We start from the raw sequence: 26,031 nt of genomic DNA, 5'->3' as shown, positions 1-26,031 counted from the left end.
AAGATTGAAAGTGGCAGGGAATGAGGCATGTGGATATCTGGGGAAAGAGTACTTAACACAGAAGAAACAGCTAATTAAAGGTCCTGAGCTGGGAATATGTCTGTAGATCTGAAGAAAAGCAGAGAGGACCACAAGCTAGAGTTAAGAGAGCAAGGAACTGAAGTGTAGGAGATAAAATCTGATATAAAACTGGGGACAAGATCATGAAGGGCTTTGTAGGTCATTTCAAAATCATTGGCTCTACTCTGAGTGATATAGAAAAACAATGAAGAATTTTGGCCAGGGGAGTGTCATGGTCTGATTTATATCTTTAATAGGATAATTCTTGTTTTTGCATTGATAACTGAGTAAAGAGAAACAAAGGCCCAAGTGGGGAAACAGTTAGGGATTTATATAATAATGGAGCAAAAAGACAATGGATGATGGATCAGTATGGGAAGTTGTCAGATTCTGGATATTTTTTTTTAATATTAGTGGATCAAATGGAAATGCAAGGGAAAAAAAAAGAAATCAAAGTTGACGCCAAGGTTTTTGTCTCAAGTAAGGAGAATGATGTGACTGTCATTTTTAAATTAATGAATATGGGAACAACTACAGGAAGAAGAGGCTTTGATGGGGAACGGAGGAAAAGTCAGAAGTCAGTTTTGGATGTGTTGAGTCTGAAATGTTTATTAGATATACAAGTGAAGCTATTGAGTAGGCAGTTTTATGTATGTAATTGATATCTAAATTCCATGTATGACATATAGAGGAAATGAGATCTGTGCAGTAAATATAAATGGGGGGATCATTTACCAATAGATGCTAAATAAGATCATGTGACTAGATGAGGTCAATAGAGAAAAGCATGGTGTCTTGGATCAGAGTGGTAGCAGAGTAAGAAGATATCGACTTCTATATATATTTTGATATTAATGGATGAATAAAGGGGAACAGTATGTGTTTTTACGTATATGATCTTAGAACTCAAATCTAAGCCTGATTGTTGTATGCTTCTATTTATTCCCATGATATATAGCCCTTTATTTCTTCTTCAGCAATTAAGCTATGGTTTAAAATCTACTCTGGGAAAAAATGTCCATACACATACATGTGTACCATATAAAATTAGAATTTAAGAGCAGAGAATTTATTATAATACATTTCTCATAGCATATAAAACAGTATACATCCAAGATAGAATTTATTTTCCCATGCTAATTTAACCATTTTGTTGTGTTTGTAATAATTATACATATAGTGAGCATATTAATCTACTTGGGCTGACATAACAAAATACCACAGGCTTGTGGCTTAAACAACAGGAATTTATTTTCTCAGTTATGGAGGCTGAGAATTCCAGATCAAGGTCCATCAAGGTCCATCAAGGTCAGTTTCTTGTGAGAGATCTCTCCCTGACTTGTAGACTTCCTGGCTTCTTGCTATGTCCTCCTCACATATTTCCATGTTGTGTGTGCATGGAGGAAGAAAAGTGACTAAGGTCTCTAATGTCTCTTTTTATTATGACACTAACCCTATTAGAGCAAAGTCCCACTCCTATGACCTCATTTAACCTTAATTACTTCCTTAGAAACATCATCTCCAAATACAGCTACACTTGGAGTTAGGGTTTCAACATAGGAATTTGGGAGGGACACATTCAGTTCATAATGGTAAGTAAATTCATTGCTTATTTATGTTTCAGTCAGAGACTCCTGAATATGTTTTAGTCAGTAGCACAGCCATACTAATCAGTTCCAAAGCAGAAGTATTAATATATAATAAAAGGTCTAGCCTAGATTTTTGTTTCTCTTATAAAAGCTATATGACTCTCCGAGATTTGCTTATTGGGATTTTATTCCTCAGAGATACAGGATAGTGGACTCTAGAAGGGATAGTAATTCTTGAGCTGAGATTTCATTAGTAGAAAAATAAAAATCACGTATAGTTATAATAGTTAGAATAATGCAAGGAGTCTGAAAGGCTGAGATACACCTGGAGGTAAAAATAATTTTCTTGTGATTATAACACCATTTATATGAAGTAGAAGGGCGGACAGGGAGTTTAGACAGTTAGCTCAGGTAAGGACAATTGAATCATAAAGGGACATTTATGCCAAAATAGAAGTCAATATCTTAATCAATAGCCAATGACAAAAAATGAATTTTTATTTTAAAACAAAAAAATTGCACCACTCTCCTATAACTTTATGCATATGTCTTTCAGAGCTCCTTATGTTTTCTTTTTACTTTTGTTTATATGTATATATTTTCTTCCAGGCTGTGAATGTTCAATGACAGGGATCGCAGATTTGTGTCTTCAGTATCACATTTGTTACATAGGAGAGACTTAACCAATGTTTTCTAAATGAAATATTTAGAATTGCATAGCCACACTGAGTTCACTTCCATTAACAGATTCTCCAATTCTATTTTGATTTCTAAGAACTCTGGGAGGGTAAGACAAACAGAGGTAGAAATAGTCTTCACATTGCATTTCAATCTAATTAAGATACTACTGGGAAGAGGAAGGTTTTTTTTTTTTTTTTTTTAATCAGACAATATTCCTATTTTTTTTTTTCTCCCCAGACAGATTCTTTATTTCAATACACATGGCCTACTTGTTAGCATTTGTTTTAACTTTCAAGTAACTGAATCCTCAGAGCAGGCCTGTTTAACTCACTTGAATGACATTTCTGGGGTTTGTTTTTCTTCATCTGTACCTCACTAATTTTGAATATCAAGGGTTAAATAAGTATTACATGAGCTTGTATGTATTTTTGCTTAATTTCTCATTTATAAATGTAGCCCATAAATAAGTATTACATGAGCTTGTATGTATTTTTGCTTAATTTCTCATTTATAAGTGTAGCCCACATTCTCCTATTAAATTTAGAAAATTGTTCACTAATGAAATAGTCTCTTTTATTTCTAGATAACTCGAAAGAAGATAATAAATTCATATGGAATTTAACTACTCTTCCCTATCACGGTAATGTTTATAAATTATAATTTTGATCTACATTATAAATATTGGCCAATATAATTTAGAATATACTTACTAGGCTTCTTAAAGATATGTTGATATAAAATAAATTGTGTGGCTTTTTATAGTTCTAATATTATAAAATACAACAAAATTATTGCATTTCTTCACTAATGTACCAAAGCAATGCTTTGTCTATCCATCATCTATTTACAGTTATGCTGAGGAATATTTTACAATTAAAACCAAAGACTAGATCTTAGTTAAATGTCATGGATATTTTGATCAGAAAAATTAAATTGTTTGAGGCCAACTATTTTTGTGTATATGTTTGTGTATATGTACTTGTGTTTTCTAGAATGTGAGTATCTTTATATGTTGGAATAACAATGTGGAAACTTTTGTCAAGATTTTCCCCCAAAAGAAAAAGAACAATGGAATAGGAGTCATTTTTATTTGATTAGCAATGATGAATTCATCATAAGCTATAGAGCTCAAATGCAATTTCTGGAGATCTGTTATTTATAGTTGAGAAACTTGGACTCAAGAATTTTTTCTTCAGCTCTGTTTTGGCCCTACACATTTCCCATCACCTTTGTATCACAATACATATCCAGTTGAGATGAAAGATGATTCAAATAATCCACTATTCAGATCTCAGTAAATTCATATTAACTCAAAAAAACAAAACAAAACAAAACAAAAAAAAAACAAAGAAGAAGAAAAGAAAACAAATGTTTGCCCAAAATAGCACATTGCTATGCTATTGTATTTTGCTCATAGACTTCTCACCATGTTTTGCAGATTCTGTAAGTTCAACTTTATGTTTACATTTTCGTGACCTGGGGATGTCATTGCTTTCAGGGATGAAAGGGATCTGGTCCTGTTTGGAAGTGGCAGAGATGTGTGTAGGGGATGTAGTCTGTAATACACAATTGGCCCCTTACCTTAAAGCTTGCTCAGCAAATGGAAATCTGTGTGATGTGAAACACTGCCAAACAGCCATACGGTTCTTCTATCAAAATATGCCTTTTAACATTGCCCAGATGTTGGTTTTTTGTGACTGTGCTCCATCTGATATACCTTGTCAGCAATCCAAAGAAGCTCTTCACAGCAAGCCATGTGCAGTGAACATAGTTCCACCCCCTACTTGCCTCAATGTAATTCACAGCTGCCGAAATGATGAATTATGCAGGTGAGTAAAAACACACATACCTTACTTTCTTATTTCGGCACCTTATTTGTTACAGTCCAGTCCTAACACTTGATCTCATTACATTAGCTAGATTTCCCACCATTATACAATGTGATGTAAACAAAGCCAGACAATTCATATTTTTGAATCTGTAGTACATGTGTAGGATCTTTTTTGAAATTCAAATGCAGAACATGTTTTAGGATTAAAAAAAATCAGTATGTCAGGATTTGGTAGCCATGAAATAGCATTATTAAAATTATGTATTTAAATTATACTAAAGAATAATAGATTTGATTAATAGATCTATAGCTTGTATGTCAGTTTTTAAATTTGCTTTTTTGGTATGATCATCTAGGGCTGTTAAACATCATAGAATTTTGACAAGGTGACTCTTCAAATTTCAGAATAAATTCTTTCTGTCTTAGACTGAGTATCAAGAAGGAGAAATGAGCTTGAGTGCAGTTTGAATATCCCCAACACACACCTATGTCATGATGTCAGCACTGAATCCATTCTCTTCTTCTCAACCTTGCACCCTTGATTCTAAGGGGAATTATGTTAGTCATTTATTTGTTTGTTCAAAAAAAAATTATGTACCTACTACTACTCTAGACATCGGTGTACAAGAGACAAAATGCCTGCCATGTGGAGTTTATATTCTAGTGGAAGAGACAGACAATAAATAAGAAAAATGTATATTGTAAGGTAATGAGTGCTCTGGAGAGTAACCATAAGAAAAACGGCAATAAAACATAATAAGGGGTATTGTGAATAGACAGAAAGAGTTGCTATGTAAACGGGGTGGTCCCAGTAGAGAGCACTTTACCAGACTTAAAGAAGTGAGGGAATGAGCCTCTCTCAGTAAATATCCAAAAAAGATACCAAACAAATGGTATTTGTCTCAAAGACAAATCCTGACAATTTCCTCAGCTGGTGCTGAGGAAAAAACATGCGTGGCATTTTACAAAAGCAATGAGGACAGAGCGCGCAAGGGGGAGAGCAAAAGAAGTTGTTAAAGATTTAACTGGATGGGGTATGGGCAGGCATAGATCATGGAGGGCGTTGAGGGACACTAAGGACTTTGGTTTTTGCTCCAAGTGAAATGGAGAAGTACTGGAGGATTTTGAGGAGAAGTATGGTCTGGCTCACTTCTTGAAACTTCCACTCTGGCTGCTAGTTGAGACTAGACTGTACTTTTACGGGTAATTACTCCTGGGAATCTATTCCAACACTGTGTTTTTTTCTTTTCTTCACTATGGTCTTCATTATCACATTCCCCTGTAAATTCAAGATGAATTTATGTTTTGTGTGGTAAGAAATCCATATTAAATGTGCCTTTTTGGATAAGAATAAAAGATGGAGGAAAGAATGAGAATACTGTGTATATGATGAATCAAAACTATTTGTGGCATTGATGTTACATGTTGAAGGAGTTTGATTTAACAACCGGTATTAAATTGTATAATTTTTGAATTCTTTTTTTGCCTTTTTGAGTAATTTTTTATATTAATTTGTTTGCCTGCTACCTTCTATCAGGAACTGTTTCATGTTGTTTCAATGAATGAAACTCCATATATAGCAAATTTGTTTAAAGATCTAAATAAACATTTAGCATGAAGGAGTAGCTGTCGGAGTTTGACAGCTCAGAGCAAGATCTGTTATATTTGTCACCCTGCTTTAATACCTGGCAAATGAACTAAAAGATTTAATGATAACTTCCTGAAAAGGCTGGTTCTTGGTCAACTGCTTTCTTTTGGTCTTTTCACTGTCAACTATCTTTACTCCTTTACTCTCAATTACTCTCACTTGATAATGTAGGTACAAAGTTTGTAAACATTTGTTGAAAAAAGATAATACTTCCTTATAACACACATTCTATAAGATAAAAGATAAAAATCTAAACAGAGTGCTAGGACGCTGACATTTTTTTGCTTCAACTTATTGCATAAAATGCCAAAATTCTTAAGATTAAGTTTTATTTGAGGATTCTGTCATGTAAATGTTTATCAGTTATTTTATGGTTTATTAATTACTTGATTTTTCAAATTTATATATTCCAAAAATATGTTTTAGTAAAATATTATATTTCATCGATTCTAAGTTGCAAATTTCCACACATTTTAATGTCACTAACATATTTGTGATGAGTCTTAAGCTGAATAAAAAAATTTATTAAATTATAATAATAATTAATTGCCAATAGGTGATTTTAATTTTAATACAATAATGATATCTCCTATAATCAATAAAATATTAAAATGTTTGTTTACACTATTTTCCTCAGGTTATAAATAGAATAGTATCATCTACCTGTCTATCACCTATCTACATTAACAAGGAAACCTAACATTTTAACCAGCCCGGAGACACCTTTTCATTTGTTTGTTTAAATCAAACCCTGTAAAAATACAGATGTCTGTGTGAATGGGCACCCAGCTTTTCCTGATTTTAGGGCCCTAGATATGCTACCTCATTATCCTAAAATTATTTGCATATTCAACCTTCAAAGTTTTATATGTCTAAGCTTTTCTATCAAATTAAATTTTAATCATTAGTGATAGAATCTGCTGTATACTTCTTGAGAAGCCTCGTGATGGATTCTGAAGCACACATTCTTGAAATATACTCACGTTGGCATCAATACCTTCTCAGATTGTCTGGCACATTGTTGGTAATTTGCCTCCACAGGGACTCTTGGGTTTAACCACCTCTCCAAAGTGCTTGGTGCAGGGTCTGGAACACAGTAGGTGCTCAAAAGTTGTCATATCATTTTCCTCTACTTTTGAATATTTTATTCTTAATTTTTATAATTTGTTAACGTATATATACATGTTTCCCCTTACATAATCTCCGTCTTTCATAGATTGATTTAGAGAGTAAGGACTGTGTGTCTTCAATTTTTTTTCACCATTTATAAATAGTCCCTTAATGAATACTTTATAGAAGTGATGGAAATATTATACAATATTAGTAGTCAAGGTGAAAAGACAAATCTTGTCATTTTCTCAAGCAAATTTTGCCTCAGGGAGATTTCTAGCTTTTACATTAAATTATTGTTAATGTAATTCAGATGGAAAAAAGTCTCCAAAAGAATAACCACTTCTTCAGTTAGGATGTTAACTCCTTTATTACTTACCTTTTTTTGCTGAAGAGCCTGTACACAGACAAAGGAGAGCCCTTGGGTTTGACTATATAACTTCTGTCCCTGTTCCAGATTCTTCAGTTCATGACAGATTTTGAAACTCTTTTATTTATTTGAAAAGGTCAAAGAAAGCAATATAAAGACTATTTTTAAATTAATTTCATCTAATACAGGTAAACACTTGGAAATGAGGTTTGCCAATTATAAATATTTAGGAACTTACAGAAAATTATAACACATTATTATTTTATATGTATGCACTCAATAAAGTAATAAAAAAAGGTATTTACTTAGAAAAATTCTAATTATTTTCAAAAGCAAAACTCAACAATATATACATTTAGGTGCCATGGGTCATTTACAAAAGTTGGCTATATACTAGGTAACAAAGGCAAATGTAATATATTTTGTGTACAGAAGTTACACAGACCATATACTCTTTTATTTTGCAATGTTCTAGAAATCAATAGCAATTATAAAACAAAATAATCAACTCCATTTTAAAGTTGCTTTTAAACACTTAATTGTTTGAACAATAAACCAAAATATAAAATTGTAGCATAATAAGAAGATAAAGGTAATGAAACACCATACATCAAAACATTTCAAACCTAAAATAAAATTTTTAAATATATAATTTTTTGCCACATTTAAAAATTTCTTCCAAATAATTTAGGTAACTAGTGTATGAAAGTTTTTTTTTTTTTTTAATATCGAATTAAGTATCCATTAATTCATTATTTTTGCAAAATTTCACAATTAATTTCCTGAATGAATAACTTCCATAAGTAGATAAAGCATGCAACTTAAACTTAGTAAAACACATATTAAAAGAAATAAATGGCACCTAGGTACAAATTTATTTTTTATCTGCTTATAAATGATAATACTGTCAATACTTGCATTTAGATAACATCTTATATATAACCCTTAATGGCATTAAAGGACATATTTGTTCTGACCTCAAAATTATGTGATCAAAAATTGTATTTCTTTAAATATAAATTAATTTTTGCCAATGTATTAAAAGACTGATTCTGTTAAGATGACTTAAAATATGACATTATTAAATATAATGTCATTTATAGATTTAAGCACCATGTGGATAAATAAACTCATAACAAGTGTCATGTATTCAGAGGGTTTTCATACATGTTTGATGGTGACCCATTCAAGAAAAGATAAAAAATAATTTTAAGTGATAAATATTAAGGAGAAAAATTAATATCATTGGTTCCACTGAGAACAATATCTTCTAACTGTGAAAGTTTTAAAAATAACATTATTGAAACTTATTCAGCTAGTAAAACAAAAATCAAATACATAGAAAAGTTATATGAATGAATGTAGTTCTAATGGATAATCTTAGCCATTAAATAAACTCATAATGTCTTACTTAAAAAAAAGAAAAAGAAAACTCTTGCTGCCAAAGAAGCTGAAAGCATTTTTAAAATTCTAATTAGTCTGCTTAGAAATGTTGAGAAAGAGTATGGTACCTCCCACTCTGTGGGAAACTGGCTTGAAAAGTCAAGAACCTTATATGAAATCACTTGGTGTGAGACAATGGCCAAAGGCTAGTCACAAAACCACATTCTGCTTCAAAAAAATACTCCTAATAAATCTCCCAAGTAGTTCATACTGCAAATCATCAGCCATTGGAACAAAATTAGTAATGAAGGAAAATTCATCCAGGGAATCATAAACTTAACCTCTGTCTTTCATCACAAGAGGAAAGTAATTCACAAGGTTTCTCAACTTTTTCTTCTACGCTCTCTATTGGGAAGTTTGAAAGTAGGAACTTAATTTTCATCTATGTACTAGCACCTAGGAGTCATTTTGTTGTATGTTATGCTTTCATTAGGTGAGGAAGCACTACATGTTAATGTGAAATAATTACTCAGAGGTTAATTCCATTTCCCGACTCTTTCTAGGAGGCGCTATAGAACATTTCAGTCAAAATGCTGGCAGCATGTGACTAGAAAGTGCCATGAAGATGAGACTTGCATCAGTACTTTAAGCAAGCAGGATCTCATTTGCTCAGGAAGTGATGCCTGCAAAGCAGCTTACATTGGTACCCTTGGGACAGTTCTTCAAGTGCAGTGCACCTGTAGAACCATTACACAAAGTGAAGAATCTTTGTGCAAGATTTTTCAGTATATGCTTCATAGAAGATCATGTTTCAGTAAGTTATATATATTCGGTAAATTATATATATATATATATATATTTTTTTTCTTGTCTTTGTCTATTCGGCACAAAGTAATAACCCAGCACAGAAAATTTGTCTACAAAGACAACTTTGTGTTTGCTCTTCCATTTTAAATTCTATCTTCTGATTATGTTTTGGGCATTGTGTGTTTTACTCTTTCATCTGCAAGTGGTACATTTTTTCATTTATAGGATTAGTCATTCCTAGTTATTATTTATTGCTTTCAATATCAACAGCAAAAAAGGTTTATCCTACCTGATAACTGAATATATCAGGTATCTATTATAAGTAACAGGACCCCCCAAAAAACTTAGAGACTTGAAATGACTGCTTATTTGCTCATAATTCTGCAAATTGGGCGTGGCTCAGTTGGGTGGTTCTTCTGATAGTCTTATCTAGGGTCACTCATGTATCTACAGTCATTTAGGGGCTCAGCTGAGGCCAGACAGTCCAAGATGGTATTGAGTAAGCACTGGTGGCTGGGATGCATGGTTCTCTTCTAACTGACCTCTTTAGCAGTAGACCCTGGGATTCATGTGGTAAAGGCAACATTTCTACTGGCTAAGTACTTATCAAATGTCTGCTTCTATCACATTTGCTAATGTCTCGCTGGACAAAACAAGTCATATAGCCAAGCTCAGTGTTACTGCGAGAGGGGACTATACAAAGACGTGTATATTTAAGATTGGATTCATCATGGGATCGTTAATTTAATAATCTATTATATGGCTGTCTCAACCAATGTAAAACATATTTTACTCTGGGATTTATTTTTTTCTCTTCTTGGTCTCTAATATGTCTGCTGATCTACCTGTAATGATAAGATGAAAAATACATTTTCTAAAGTTATTGTTTACTCTATTTTAGAAGAAAATCAAGATTTAGGACTTTAAATAAAGTGATATAAGTCATAAAGTGAATAAGTAGTTGAGAGGGATTTGTCTATGAATCATAGAAAGAACCTAAGGATGTGATCACATACTAATTCAAGATGTCTCCATTATCCATCTTCAGGGTTGGTCCATGCAACAATCTGAATTTCAAAATATCTCCAGGCACCTAGACTTCTTGTTATAATCACCAAACCATCAAATACCATTTCCAGGAGGAAATAATAGGGGTTTAATGTTTCATTGCAAATCAAACCTTTATATTGATGAAAAATATTTGAGAGATATCTGTACCTATACCTAGCTAATTACATACAGATATACATATTTTTTATTTTTTCTATTTATCATCAGATACTAAAAAGATACACATTAGCCAATGTAATTATAATTGTGATTTGTTGTGTACTATATAATAAATATACAACTCAGTTAGTATGGTTTTTATTCCAAATGAGTTCTCTGTGGAATTTCTACAATTTTTATAATTGTCCCTACAGATATATTTCACTTGAAATGATATCATGAGGAAAATTGCAGCACTATATATGTTGAGTCATTTTCTAAATAATCTTCCTCTGTAATTAATATTAGATGGTTAATTTTGTTGGAAGTAAAGGTTCTTATAACAAATGTCTCACAATATTGCAGAATGAAATACCAATTAAAATAATTTAAACCAATGACAATGTATACAGTTACATTATCAAGGTTATTTATAAGTGCTTCCTCCATATTAAATAGTATCTAGAAAAAAAAAAATGTAGATCCTACACGTTAGTGACAACTCAGTTCCTTGGGCATAAGTTCTTTAAAGTGTCAGTCCCAGAAACCTCTTCTAGTTCCAAGCCTGGTTTTCTTCCATGTGTTTTTAATCATTTTAATATCTTACTTTCATTATGTTTGGCTACTATAACTTTTACAGAACAAAAAAATATTTGTAGAGAAATAGAAATGACATTTAAAAATCCATAAACATTGAATTACTACATGTTTTAGAAAAATGAAAATTCAAAACTATTTCTTTACTCACCTAGTAAGACTAAACTTTATGAGATTTTATTTTCAAACATTACCCACTAAAAGCAGGAATTGCAAGTGACAGGTTAATAGAATTAAAGGACTCTGAAAGGTCTTCTGTCACAGTCTAGGTACTTGAGTAAATAAGAGTTTCAAGCAAAAACAAGAACGAAATCTTGAGGCCTGGCTAGTTCTAACAAATCTTTATGCCCTGCTTCATATATTGGGAAGTAACACAAGCACATGTTTGAATGAACTGTCTCTCTTACCACTGCCTCCTGACTTCTCACATCACCCCAGCACGCGCAGACATTATCAAAAAGATCCATCATTACAGCATGTTTCCAAAGCCCTTTTAGTTTCTGCTCGCTTTAGTTGAAAGAGGCAGAACTGAGTAGAATTGAGAGGACAGTTAGGGAAAGGTTTCAGTTTGTCCCGTTTGTTTGGTTTAGAAGCATTTTTTTCTTTCAAACTTATTTGACTTCGAACCACAGTAAGCAATGCATTTTGCGTTAACTTTCCATGTGCAATGTCTTCTGTTTTTTTTTTTTTTCAAATTATTATTCTATTCCATTAATTCTTTTCAGTGTTGACTACTACACACTAAATGAGTTTTATAACTCATTAACTTCTCTCTGAAGTTTGAAAAATACTTGCTCGAAATAGAAATTCATCTGGATGTATTCAAGTCAGAGTCTTATAACTTTAAATATAGAGTTTATTAAGCATTATTTTTGGTCACATTTTTTCAGTTAATCTCAACAATTCCATGAGCTAGATGTTATTAATTTCTCAGTTTCACACACGAGATAAAGGAAGCTGAGAGATTAAATGGCTTGCTCAGGGTCATATACCCTGGCCGGCTGACTCACAGCCCACTACGTCCTCCTACCTATGAAACGATAGACAGACAGTAAGCTTGTGTCCCTTCAATACAATCAGGCAGAACCTCCTCGTTCTGGTAACAGAATTAAGCTTTGAAGGTGTGCTGAAGAGCCCACCTGCCCTGCAGGACCAGACTCAGGCAAAGGAGCATCCTGAATAAACTATATTCATCTGCCAACTTCCACTTAACTACTAACCTATGGATCCATACAGACTTACTTTTTTCCTAGTATTGTGCCGCACAGAGAAAACTTGTGACAGTTAGAGCTGATAGATGAGAAACATGGAAGAGAGAAAAATTGGTTAATGCAGAGAGGACCACAGAAATGAAAAAAAAGAAAAAATTACTATTGTGTTTCTCAGTTCCCTGAAGGATCCAGCACACAGGTGTGAGTATACAGTGTACTGACAGGAATGTTTTCACCTTTCTCGAAGTTGTCTTTTTTTTAATGCCAACTGTAGTCATCTAAAAGCAATTTGGAAATAGCCCCATTCTTCCCCTAAAGACTCAGCTTCTGCTTTTTGAAGAGTTATTTTAAAAAATACAAATAAAAAGAGACTACCTATTTTTATCAAATCCTACAAGGAGTGGAAAGCATAGCAATACAATTGTGGTACAAGCTCAAACAAAACTTAAAGAATGCAGAAATAAAAATAAATTAAATTTATCTCTCAATCTCATTCTCTAGAGGGTGTCAACATAAAGAAGGTTGGTGTACATTCTTTCAAAAAATTGTTTTTTACTTGTAGTACATACATAGTTCTAATACCTCATATATACCCAAACAGATGCCTTCCTCACCCTAACGCACATATACACATATTTTTTTTTAATGGAATAAAACGATACATGCTACTTTAAGCTTGCCTTTTAACTTAAACATATATGGTAGACACACTTGTAAGTATGTACATATATGTATGTATGATGGCTTTATTCTTTTTTAAAGGCTGCATAGTATCCTACTATTTATATGTAGTTTTTTAAACTAATCTATTAATGTGGACATTTAGTTGAATGTGATTTTTATTATAGACATTATTACAATGTTATTTCACATTTTAGCTGGCATTTCCATGGAATTGATTTTGAACAGGAAGATTTTTTAATTTGGTAGGCACTAGAAAAAAGTTTGTTTAAATTACATACTTAGTGAGAAAAATCTTACTTTAATTTGTACTTTTATTATAAATGATGCTGAACATTTTTGAGTAGTTTGTTGGAAATATTCTATTTCTTTCTACCTATTCATATGCTTTTCCTAAGATATCTGCTTCTTTTAGTACTAATAAATGTCACTTTTGTTGTCTGTATCAGAAGTTTGTACTGATATGTGAGGATTCATGAATCTGCATATCTCTTACAATGCTCCTGAATTAATGGTCTCTTATGGCAAAGCAATGACCTGGTGTATCATAATGGTCTTGGGCTCAGATCTTGACCTTGCTATGTTTTATCTGGGTTATATAAAGGGGAAATTTTGTCACTGTTTCTTGAATAGTCAACCATTCTTCTTCAACTAGATACTTTACATTGCCATTTTAAAAGATATTTTTAAAAAGTGATTAATAGTTACCAAAGAAAATTATAATATAAAAACAATGGTGAAGAATAGTGGTATCTGACATTTCATGTAAGATACAGAACATTATTATTATTATTTTCAGTTGTTTTAAGTGTCCCTCGACATTACATCTTTTTCTCCCCCAACTCAGAGGTCACCAGCCATACACCGTTACACACATGTGATATATAACTGATACACACACACTTAATGTTGTCAAGGGCCGAGGTTCTCAATCTCTACTGAAAATGAGAGTCACTGAGAGAATAAAAATTCTGATGCACAATAAACTAATAAAAATAGATTACATGGAGGTAGGACCTGGGTTTCAGCAGGGCCAATTTCATGGCATGTGGCCAGTGCAGTTACACAGGGCTCTGTGCTCTGAAGGGCCCTGAACATGGGGTCTCAGGTTCCACAGTCATCATCTTGAAATTCTTAATAATTTTATTTTTGAATTTATGTTTTGTAAATGAAGTCCAGTGGAACATATGTGAGGAGCTTGGAGACTTAGCTCATATGTGTTCTTGTCTCTTGCCGCTTCGCTGGGGCAGCAGGTTCTCAGCTGGCCTGCCCCACTTCTTAGTGCTCTGGGTCCCACTCAGCAGCCCTGTCACCAGATATTTGCCTTTTTATTATTTTTTATTGATAATGAGCTTTTCAATACATGGATATAGATTTTAAAAAGCTTTAAGTTTTTATTATTTTCTCAATAAAAATAACTTCTCACTAATTTTCTTATATAGCTTTGGCTATAATTAGTTCTAGATATTGCTAAATATTACAATTAGTACTAAAAACCATCTTTTTATGATTACATTTTCAAACTCTTTATAGTTAAACTATAGAAACCCAATTGACTTTTATAAGTAAATTTATATCAGCAACATTGTTAAATATTCATAAAATTTAATAATTTATTGAATTATTTTAAATATTCTACATAGATAATCATATGCTCTTTAATAATTCTAGTTTTGTTTCCTCTGTCCAATGCTTACACCTTTCCTTTCTTTTTTTGTCTCTACCAACCATATCTAGAATCCACAGAAAAATATTGAATATAAATGGTGATAGCACATTTATCTCTTTGCTTTTACTATTCTCTCTTTGTCTTTAACCTTTGGCATTTTAATTATGATGTGTCTTAGTGTGGGCCTCTTTGAGTTCACCTTGTTTGAGACACTCTGTACTTCCTGGCCTGTATGTCTATTTCCTTCACCAGATTAGGGAAGTTTTCCATCATTATTTCTTCAAACAGCTTTTAATTCCTTGCTCTCTCTCTTCTTTTCTAGTACCCCAATGATGCAAATATTGGTACACCTGATGTTTTCCCAAGGGCCTCTTAAACTATTCTCATCTTTTTAAATTATTTTTTCTTGTTGCTGCTCTAATTGGATGTCCTCCACTATCCCATCCTTTAAATCTCTGATTCGAACCTCTGCTTCATCCAATCTAATGTTGATGATCTCTAATGTATTCTTCATTTTAGTTATTGTAGTCTTCATTTCTGACCAGATCTTTTTTATGATTTTTATCTCCATTTTTATGTTTTCTACTTCTTTGTTGAAATTGTATCTGAGATTATTGAGCATTCTTATAACCAGTGTTTTAAATTCTGAATACTAGAGTAACTCTATAACCTTCCTCTACGAGATCTTATCGATGGCAACAACATCATTACCCCCTACGTTAATTTACAATCTTTAGGACAGACCTCTTTTCTAAGCTTCAGACCAAATTATCTATCCATTCATCAAATACTTGATGTTTCCTCTTGGATTTTAAGATTTGCTAGTTTTTGGGTGATGTGCAATCCAGATGTTATGGTGCCTTATAGTAGTAGACAGGCAACCTATGAACTATAGAGACTGGTTATTACTTGTCACCTCCCCGGACACAAACACCAAACACTCTCCATCCTCCCCCACACACACATTATATATTATAACTGGGACAGTATAACCTCAATAAAAACTCTCATTTGAAATAAAGGAAAATGGGAGTTATAGCACACAGTAATGAGATCCTCCTTGATATGCATTGTGAAGCCTCTCTGGCAGTGTGGATTTCCTTGGATAACTAAGAAGGACCACCTTCTGTAGCTCTGATTTTGCCCTCTGGAAGTTCTTTCTTATTCACCTTCCTCAATAGCCATATCGGAAGTAGGTCTGGTAGAGTATGCCCTCCCAAGAAACACAGTGCTCTCATGGACCATATCCTGCTCATTCAGTTTGAGGGATTGAAAGTTGTTTTGAAGTTTAATAGTCACACACTTTTTTGCAAGCAGACTGGTGGCTTCTTTGGCAATGTAATCTCTTTAAAATGTGTTAGATTTCTAGTCTATTTGCTTATATTCGGTTACATGTGCCAGTATCCATAATAAAAAAAAAAAAATGTTTTTTTTGACTTAGTTCCCAAATCTGCCTTATTTCCTAAGTCTGCCTTATTTCCTTACTTCCTCACCCTTATGCCCCACTCTCTAATTTAATGATTTAAGCTAATCTAAATAATAGACTTGAGTGAAAATGTAATACCCTTAATCTGATTTTTGCTGCATGGTTGAGTCAATTTGTTTAACTCAGAAATACTGGGCTTTTTATAACTAGAGATCTTTTTCACTCATATCTTTTACCACTTCAGATATAGAAGCGGTCAACTTTCAATATTATAGAGTCCTCTTTGTAATTTCTCTGATCTCTGCCTGAAAACCAGCCTGTTTCTACTTGAGCTCATATCTTTATTGTAAAATTCTACACAGTGCAGTCAAGACTAACAAACTCAAATTATCACTCTAACTCTTTCGAGTTGTTTTGCTCCTTTTGGGACCTTCCAAGGTGATTTGATGCATCACAGAACTGTCTTCATGGCAGGAAAAAAGAAAAAGGATTTATCCTTTGGATCCTATCTTCCACCTCTAAGGAGTAGCTCCATGAGCCTTGATTCTCTAGAAATTGTGTTTGGTATATTTATGAATGTTCAGTGGATCACAATATACATTTCAGCTGTAGTGACAGAAAAGCACTAGGGAGGGAAGAAGAAGGTATATGGCACGAGGTCCAAGGTTAAGCACTGTCAGGTTGCATCTGCACAAAGATAGATTAGGCATTTGAAGAAGCATTTTGATGGTAAGGAACAAAAGCAAATCCATATCCAGAGTAGGAATAAATTCCAGGAGGGCTGTGCCACTGCCTCCTACAGGGTGGGAGGATTTTGGAATCTCTAATCTTCCACCATCCTGCCAAATTAAGGGTTCATATAGGTCTCTGCTGTTGCTGGGAGGTGTGGCATTCAACACTGGAGGAAATTAAGGGATCAGCTTTCGTGAGGAGTCCATTCTGTGGGACCTATGCATAGTGCCATCCTTGTTACCATAGCTACTCTTTTCATGCTCACCACACAGGCAATGGGGGGCTGAAAAGAGAATATGTTGGCCTCTACTAGGCAGATTACAAGTTCACCTAACTGTTGAGGGCCTACACTGTGGTGGATACTCTCTGCTAGGCGTTAACCTGAATATAAAAATCTGCCTACTTTGTGCTACTACCATGGGTCATTCTCAATCCTTTTTACCTCATTTTCTTGTCTACAGTCTTCCAAGTTTGTTCTTTTCATTTCTCTAATGAAGCAGTTTACCGCTGCCATCAGTCTTAATTTCTATCCACTTCTTTCTCTACAACATGAACAATCAAGAGTACTCCTAATGCTTTCCCTGTTGAGAGGATTTCCCTTCATCACTGTACTCTAAGGACATTTCTCATGGATTTGTGGTGTGGCAGCTGTCCATCTACAGTTAGCAATGATGAACTGTATTTACCTTTCTGGGAACCAATGACTTATTGGATTTGATAATTCCTAGTATTACATTAGGAGCTATATTTCAAAGGGCAAATGATCCTCCACTGTAGATGGCATAGCCTTGCTCCATAACTGGAGGGGTCTGTGCTATAACTCTCCTATTAGGGCATGGCAGAAACGTCATATTCATCCAGAGAGTGTGAATGTGATTGAGTGTATAAAGCGCCTGCTACATATTAAATATTCTACATATTTTGATTGCCTGCCTTTAAAAACCATTGTTTTTGGTTCTGGATTGAGGGCCACACCATACACAAGACTATACACATTTTTTTTTACAAGTATCTTAATGTTTCACTAATGCCAGCTGATTCTACAATTCTTTTAGGATCAATCTTTCTATTATTAATTAAGAACCCGATGATCACAAAGACAACTCCAAAGTCCTGAAAAGATGGACAGTGAATTTTTGGTTCTCGAACATGTTAACCCTCGGAAATATTTAGAGAATTTGTTTTAAATATATATGTGTGTGTGTGTGTGCGCGCGCGCGCGCGTGTGTGTATGTAAGAGTGTGTGTGTGTGTGTGTGTGTGTGTGTGTGTATATATATATATATATATATCCCTAACTTCAGGTATTCTAATTCAGTGGGCCTGGGTGGAGCTCAGAAATTCAGAAATCTGTATTATAAAGAAATCACCCAGGTGGTTCTGATTTTCAACCATGTTTGGGAACCACTGCTCTAATCCACATGTGGGAAACACCCAGTCACTGGCTATAGGTCCCAGATCCTCTTTTCACTCACACCTCTCAGAGAATGAGAAACGTCTGTGCTCAGAAAGGCAAGACTAATACCATGTAGCTCTCAAGGTGGCCTGCTTTGCCGCAATTCTTAAAAACACAGTTAATACTCATTAGCTACTAAATAAATAGTGATTGAATGAATAATGAATGAATGAATGAACCAATTTCTACTATCTCTCTCTCGCAGTGTTGTCTTCCAAATACCATTGTTTTTCTTTCCTTCTTCATTACTCTGCTAAATAATACAGTCTCACTATTAAGAGCCTCTCTCATTGGTATTTCCACTTAAGCTGGAATTTTCAATTCAGATATTTAAGCAAAAGAATCGGGAATTAACAAGACCAGACTGCTACTGCCTACTTTAATAAAAATATTTCAAGCTCCAACACTTTTCTTCTTTACAGATCAACTTTCAAAAAGTCTGAGTAGTAGGAAACTATTTTACAGTTGATCCTTCGGCAGTATCAACACTATAAATAAGCAATTGATCCAAAAACATATTTGCTCTTAAATGTGTGCATATTCTTAACGAATCATATAATATAGTTAGCTCTGTTTGTTAATAATAAGGATACACAAAGATAGTCCCCAAAAGATTTGTAAAACTAGCTGACTTTTGTGAAATTTTAATATAAAAACTCCTAAAATGTGTATAGTCTTTTGAGAAGCTTAAGTAAAGAGCTCTCTGGTTGGTACCTACTCCTATCATTTAATTTCTTTTTTGTAGCCCTATTTCTCACCCGATTGTTTATTAAGGCCTCATTTTACAAACCAAGGTTGCTAGTTAAGACTGTTTAATTCATCTTGTCTTCATTCAATTGATATATTATTTGGCTGCATTTCATCTTGCCTTACAACATTTCATCTGTCTATTCCCAGTGAAGGTCTTGATCTAAAAATAGCATTCCATTTGTGAGCATTTTTATAGAAAGTCTTTAAAACACATCCATATATATATAGAGAGAGAGAGAGCGAGAGAGAGAGAGAGAGAGAGATGCATAATACATTGTTTTATACATTTTTCTAAACTACATAAAATGTTACACTTATTTTTAGCAAAATAATTGAAAGATTGTGAAAATTTGATTAATAAAGGCTCAAATTCACTTTTGTAAATTCTCATTTTAATTTTAATTGTCGTCTGATCACTGTCTGAGAAAGGAAAATTATAGACTATAAATAAAACAGTGAGCTAAGTGAATTGTAAAAGATATTTCCATTGTAAAAATCAATCTCTCTCTCTCTCTTTCTCTCTCTCTCTCTCTCACATGCACGCGCACACACACCATCTTCCCTTATAGCCAATTCATATAGGTTAGTATTCCAGGAACTTTGTGTTAAATTTTGGCTTTAAATAAATCACTTCATCTAGCCAAAACCACTGACTTTTTTTTGGTTTCTACACAAAACTTTAATTTAAGTTGTTTCCTTCAAATTCAGTCCAGGTGCTAAAAAAAAAAAAAAAAAAAAAAAGTCTCTTGGTTTTCCAAGGAACATTCAACAGAATTTCTCTACTCTGTATTCATATTTATAACATAACCTCTAAATAGTCCAGTATTTTATATTTTCTGGATTAAAGTAGCTGCATGGTGAATTTGTAGTTCATCAAATTCATAGACACTCACTTATAAATGTATGTTTTTCCTCTTAGAAATTAGTGATTATTCCTTTAGGATCTTGTTTTTAATTATTTGAAAACTTTTGAATTCTTTAGAGAAAAGACGTGTGTTATAAGTTAGCAATAAAGAGAATAATAAAATAAACTTTTTCTTTAGAATAATTTTAGTTACCACCCAATGTAAAAATTCAGTTCCGTGGTAGGTTCTGTAACTTTTTGCTTTTATGCTATTTAATTTATAGACTTAGAGTTCTGAATATTTCTTTGGATTTGCACCTCAGGGATAAATCAATGCCTTTAACCTTTATTAGTTTTCAAACCTAAAATATAAATAAGGCCTCTTCCACTTCCCTTTTTCCTCAGCTCCACTCCTGAATTTTGGTTAAAAACTATGATCAGCTACATTTATTCTAATAATCAGATGCCATGTTTGAAAATATTAATAGACTTCATTAGAGATCATAGCCTTAGGAAGGCAACATGGCACGAGCATGTCTGGGTTTGAATAATTTCTCAGCCATTTATAAGACAAGTAACTGTGAACAAGTGACTCCACTGTCTCTCTCCCTCAGTTTCTTGTCTGTGAAATGGAAAATATAATAATCCTAACCCAGATTGCTTTTGCATAGATTATATCAGTTAATTTATATAAAGAAATATCTAGAACATAATAAAGTTCAGTAAATAGTAACTTATTATAGATTTTGAGGGACTTGAAAAATTAGGCAGATAAATAATTTTGCATAATCATTATAATGTCATACAGGTGGTATAAGAGACAATCATTTCTAGTACACCTAAGGTATCATATTTTTTCAGGATGAGTGACTTCTTAAATATATCTTTGAATTGATGTTATGGCAGATGATGAACATGGAACAATTGGTCTCAAACTTGAATGTGTATAAGGATAATATGGTTTCCAATTAAAACGCAGATTCTGATTCAGCAGGTCTGGAATGGGCCTGACATTTGCATTTCTAACAAGTTTTCAAGTGATGCTAATGCTATTGGTCCAGGAATTACACTTTGAATAGTGTGGACCTAGGCAACCTCTTAAGGACCTTTTAATATATATATTGACTAATTTATATATCTGCTACTGAGAAATTGACAACCTAATTAACCGAATGCATTATGTCAATTTAGTAATCTGTTTTTCACAGACACTAGGTGTCTTACTGTCATGAATAAGTTCAAGCTTATGGTTTTATAATTTTCTAAAGCTCTTCTTGAGAGAGTGGCTTAGACAGGTCTGAGGTGGAACTTGGGCATTTGCATTTCTAACAAGATCACAGGTGTTGCAAATATTGTCCAGGTATCACACTTTAAGAGTCACTGGCTTAGAAGAGCTGTCACCAACCTTTATGGCACCAGGGACCAGTGCTCCTATGAGAATCTAATGCCTGACAATGTGAAGTGGAGCTGAAGAGGTGATGCTAGCGCTGGGGAAGGGCTGCAAATATAGATGAAGCTTCCCTAGCTCCTGCTGCTCACCTCCTGCTTTACTGCCCGGTTCCTAACAGGCCACTGGCCAGGTCCAGTAGCAGCCCAGGGCTTGGTGAACCCTGGCTTAAAATACTCATTGATTCTTTCCTGAAATCAGCCACAGTCTAGCAAAGTTCTCTTACGTGAGTCATCAATATAAGCATATACTTCTGTACTTCCAGTAAAGTAGCTTAAGCATGGGTTCTTTTCAGATACTGTTATATTGCCAGTTATAATAAGAAAAGTATATTTGGTCTACCACCCTATTCTTGGCACAGAGCTCCTAAAACCCTTGGAGTTTCCTGTGGTTAGAGCAATAGGAGTATCTTTTATTATGTTAATGAAGTGACTTTGGAAAGCCTTTGGGTAACCTAAGAATGGAGACTGGTTGCCAGGGGAACCCACTAAGTCATTAGAGGAAAGGGGCAGGAGATTTAATCAATGGCCAATGGCTAATGATTTGATCAATCATACCTATGTAATGATGCCTTCATAAAAACTCAAAAGGAATGAGTTCAGAGAGCTTTTGAGTAGATGAACATGTGTAAATGATGAGAAAGTGGTGTGCCCTGGACAGAACATAGAAGCTCCCTGTCCTCTCCACTTACCTTGCCATATACATCTCTTCAGTCTGGTTGTTCCTGAGTTATATCCTTTTATAATAAACTGGTGATCTAGTAGGTAAAATGCTTCTTTGAGTTCTGTGGACTATTCCAGCAAATTAATCAAACCTGAGGAGGAGGTCATGAAAACCTATAATTTATAGCCAGTCAATTGGAAGTACACACAATAACTTGGACATTCAGTTGGAATCCTGAGTTGGACAGGATTGCCTAGAAACTGATTTATAGCTAGTTGGTCAGAAGTAACAACCTGGAATTGCAACTGGTCAAGGTTGGAGGGAAGTCTTGTAGGATTGAATTCTTAACCTGTGGAATCTGATGCTATCTCTGTGTAGGTGGTGTCAGAATTGAGTTGAATTTTAGGATACCAGCTGATGTCTCTAGAATTGTTTGTTGTGGGAGAACCCCCCAACCCCCTGCCCGCCACACACACATGAATTGGTCTCAGAACACCAAAAGAGAAAAGAGATACCATTCCTAGAATCATGATTCTTAAATGTGTTTCAATTTGCTTACTAAATCAGTGGAACAAAAGATCTCATCACCTCCCATTTATCCCCACACAGTAAAACATCCCTAGAGTCAACAACAAAAGAGGCACTGGTTTCGATTAAAGAATAGTGAGGTGATGTCTGCTTTTTATTACATATAAATAAATTATTAATATATCCCAGATGCATTAGTAAGAAAGCATGAAAAAGTAAACATGGATCACTGGAAGAACTCTCAATGTCCCCACAGTTTCACTGTCCACATTGATAACTAGTGATTTGATGGATAAAAGTCATGCATCAGAAAACATCAGAACAGTGTCATCACTTGAGCTTCAGCATGCAACACACGATATTCAAAAAGTGTGGAATGTGTGTTCCACACTGAGGGAGATTAGGTTTGGAAATGAAGAGCAACCAAAGAGTGAGAGCAGAAAAACACAGCCAGATACATTTACTTGTTTGAACCTGATATGAAGCTGGATGTTTTGGAGTAAGTCATATTTTTCATGCCAACTTTTTCAACTTTAAGGAACACTTTGTCCTGGCAATTGGCATCTCATTAGAACTCCACACATAGAAAAATCTCAGACCCCTTAAACACCCAAAGTTTGCCTTCCCTCCCAAGGATAGCAGTAAGTCAATCAGTTACCAGGTTAGACTAGGTGGAATGCTCTAACCTTTCTGATAGTATAGTTGGGGCTATCCTGGAAGGTATCAATCTTTAGAAGAGAGAGGTAGAGCTTATAGATGAAGTTCTTCTGTGCATTTAGCTTTCCTTTGAAATCACTTCTTTTGGAGAGCAATGACTATAAGGTTTTGGTGCTCTTTGAGCATATTATCATCTGCCTCAAAGAAACTGCAGAAAGAGTAAATGACTAATGCCAGAAGTAGATCTTTAAAACATTGTATTAATAGTAATAGTATCAAGATCTGGAGAAATTCTTGAAAATAAATCTACCATTTGAAAAACTGCAAGGAACATTTTAATGTGTCTGCTTCCAAACTCATCTTGACATTGTGAAATATGGAATACATGGAAAAAACTGAAGCTATATGAGATGTAATATCCTTCAAATGAAGGTTTAGTAAACACATAGAGATATTGCTTGCTAGTTTAAGGCTATAACCTGGCAATGAATGCTAGCTTACTTGTCTTTTGTTTATTCAGAGTCCTGTGACCTAATCAAGTGCTTATTTCATGTTCAACACTATTCTAGTCATTGTATGTCTTGATTAATTTAACTTTCAGAAGCAATATATAAAGTAGGTGCTTTTTTTTTCCCACTCAAAAGTAAATTGGAGCACCTAGAAGTTAGTAACTTGCCCAAGGTCACACAGAAGGCAATACAGGTGGAATTTTAGTTTTTATTTATTTTATCTTATTATTATTTTTTAAAGATTGGTCAAGTACAGTAGCGATAAGGGGGAAAGTATAACAAAGAATTTGATCTGTAACTGACTGTGAACAATCAATTGAGATAATTCACTTCCTTCGGACCAGCCAGTGCAAGCAGAATTTTAAAAAGGCAGTTTGGGGCACCAGGAACTGTGATTTTATCAGCCATAATATACTCCTCTCATTTATAATTTTTATAAATTATAAATTTATAATTGTCGATTGATTATAAACATTACATCTCCTAGGGAACATGTATAACAAGAGAATTCTTGGAAATATGTGTTTGATGGAAGACAGTATATTGTAATATAAAGAACAAGAGCCTAGAAAGCGAGTTGTAGCTCTAACTCTCTAGGTGATATGAAGGAAATCAGTTATTCTCACCCTAGAACATAGGTTTCTCACTTTTATTATTATTATTATTATTATTTTATTATTATTATTATTATTTGGGTAATAACTTAATAAAAATAGGTGATCTGATATTAGATGTGCCCTAATATTCTTGGATTAGGTAACTAAAGATATATTTGAGGCCAGTACATTTTTTAAAAACTTTCACACTGCCTGTGTGTAGGGCCAGCTCTGGAGGAGATTTTTTTTAATGCCAAAAGACCAGTAGTCTGCCAAGAACGTTTTCTTCCTATGATTATACTAAAATTTTAAGAAAGCCTCTATCATTTTTTTTCTTTATCCTTGGAAAAAATATTCATTCTTTCAGAAATTTAAATCGAGATTTGGAGTAGGTTCTTCTCTCCTGTTGGATTATCTTTTATTGCTTTGTTTTTCAAATTCTAAATAGCGTTATAAATGATGTATGCCAGACTCACTAAATAATCATAATAGGGCATGTTTCTCTGCTTCTACTACTTATATGTTTAAATCTATCAAATATAAAAATCTATATTTTTAGCAAGGAATATGAAAATTTTTACTTAGTTCACTCTCAAAATATGTGGTGGAACTTTTACTATATACTAAAGGAATAAGTTGGTGATTATTTGCCACTTTGAACAGGTCACTATTATGTATGTGTGTGTGTGTGCGAGTGAGAGAGAGAGAGAGAGAGAGAGAGAGAGAGAGAGAGAGAGAGAGTGAGTTTCAGTGAATATTTGTGTGCCTGTTGGTTTTTGTTTTTATAAGTATTGTGTATAGGGAATCATAAGCTGTTTTACTGGAGTAATTTAAAATCAGATTACAGAAAGAAACCCTGCTTCCTCTCATCTTTCTGAAGAAGGCATCATATCTGATTGCACCTTACACCTTCATTGGCTAAGATTCTGATCACTCTAAGGAATGATCAGGCAGGTTTCTCTTAGGACCTTTCAAAATTCAAAATTCTCTCAAGGGAAGAGATGGGGGTGGGGTGGTGGATAGCCCCTAAAGACACAGCCCATTCCAATGGAGACAGACGCTGGCTTTAGTTTCACCACTAGGTTTACTTGTGCACAAAAGTTCCCAATAAAATCCAGCTGGTTTAAATTTTGTCTGCAGACCTGAAACCCAGCAAATTTGGCTTGGCTTCCTATTTTGCAGAAAATGCTTCACACAACTGTAATCTGGAAATACTGAAGTGTACAGACCCTCAATAGAAACAACAGGAAAACAGCTGTCTCCTACCTTCACTTTCTCCCAACTCTACCCTTAAAGGCTTAGGTGTTGTTAAAGGAGGGGGAAAAATCTGCCACTGAGCATGAAAGATGGTATGAATCATTCATGACTACCTTTGTTGTTCGCTCTAAGCTGAAAAGGAAAGATTAAAGAGTTGCCATTGATGAGTGAGACAACTCACATTTTGGCAAAACTAGAGAAGGAAGAAACATTTAAGATCACGGAGGGAAATAAAAGACCAAAACAATACTGTTACAATTCTAACAACAGGCTTCAGTATGTGAAAGCACAGTGTTATCTTTTCCATTTTCCACCCTCATG

At 34.0% G+C, this 26,031-nt stretch overlaps 1 protein-coding gene across 1 annotated transcript in view; it reads left to right on the top strand.

Moving 5' to 3' along the window:
• GFRAL (GDNF family receptor alpha like) overlaps nucleotides 1-26,031 on the top strand; it is a 58,795-nt gene that overhangs the window by 18,641 nt on the left and 14,123 nt on the right. Inside the window, exons 4-6 of the mRNA XM_011375023.1 lie at nucleotides 2,914-2,970; nucleotides 3,829-4,159; nucleotides 9,236-9,486. Of these exons, the coding sequence (XP_011373325.1) occupies nucleotides 2,914-2,970; nucleotides 3,829-4,159; nucleotides 9,236-9,486 (639 nt within the window). The remainder of the gene's footprint in view (nucleotides 1-2,913; nucleotides 2,971-3,828; nucleotides 4,160-9,235; nucleotides 9,487-26,031) is intronic.

Source organism: Pteropus vampyrus, unplaced genomic scaffold, assembly GCF_000151845.1.
Source record: "Pteropus vampyrus isolate Shadow unplaced genomic scaffold, Pvam_2.0 Scaffold260, whole genome shotgun sequence".
NCBI lineage: Eukaryota > Metazoa > Chordata > Mammalia > Chiroptera > Pteropodidae > Pteropus > Pteropus vampyrus.
This window is presented reverse-complemented; position numbering and strand designations above follow the sequence as displayed.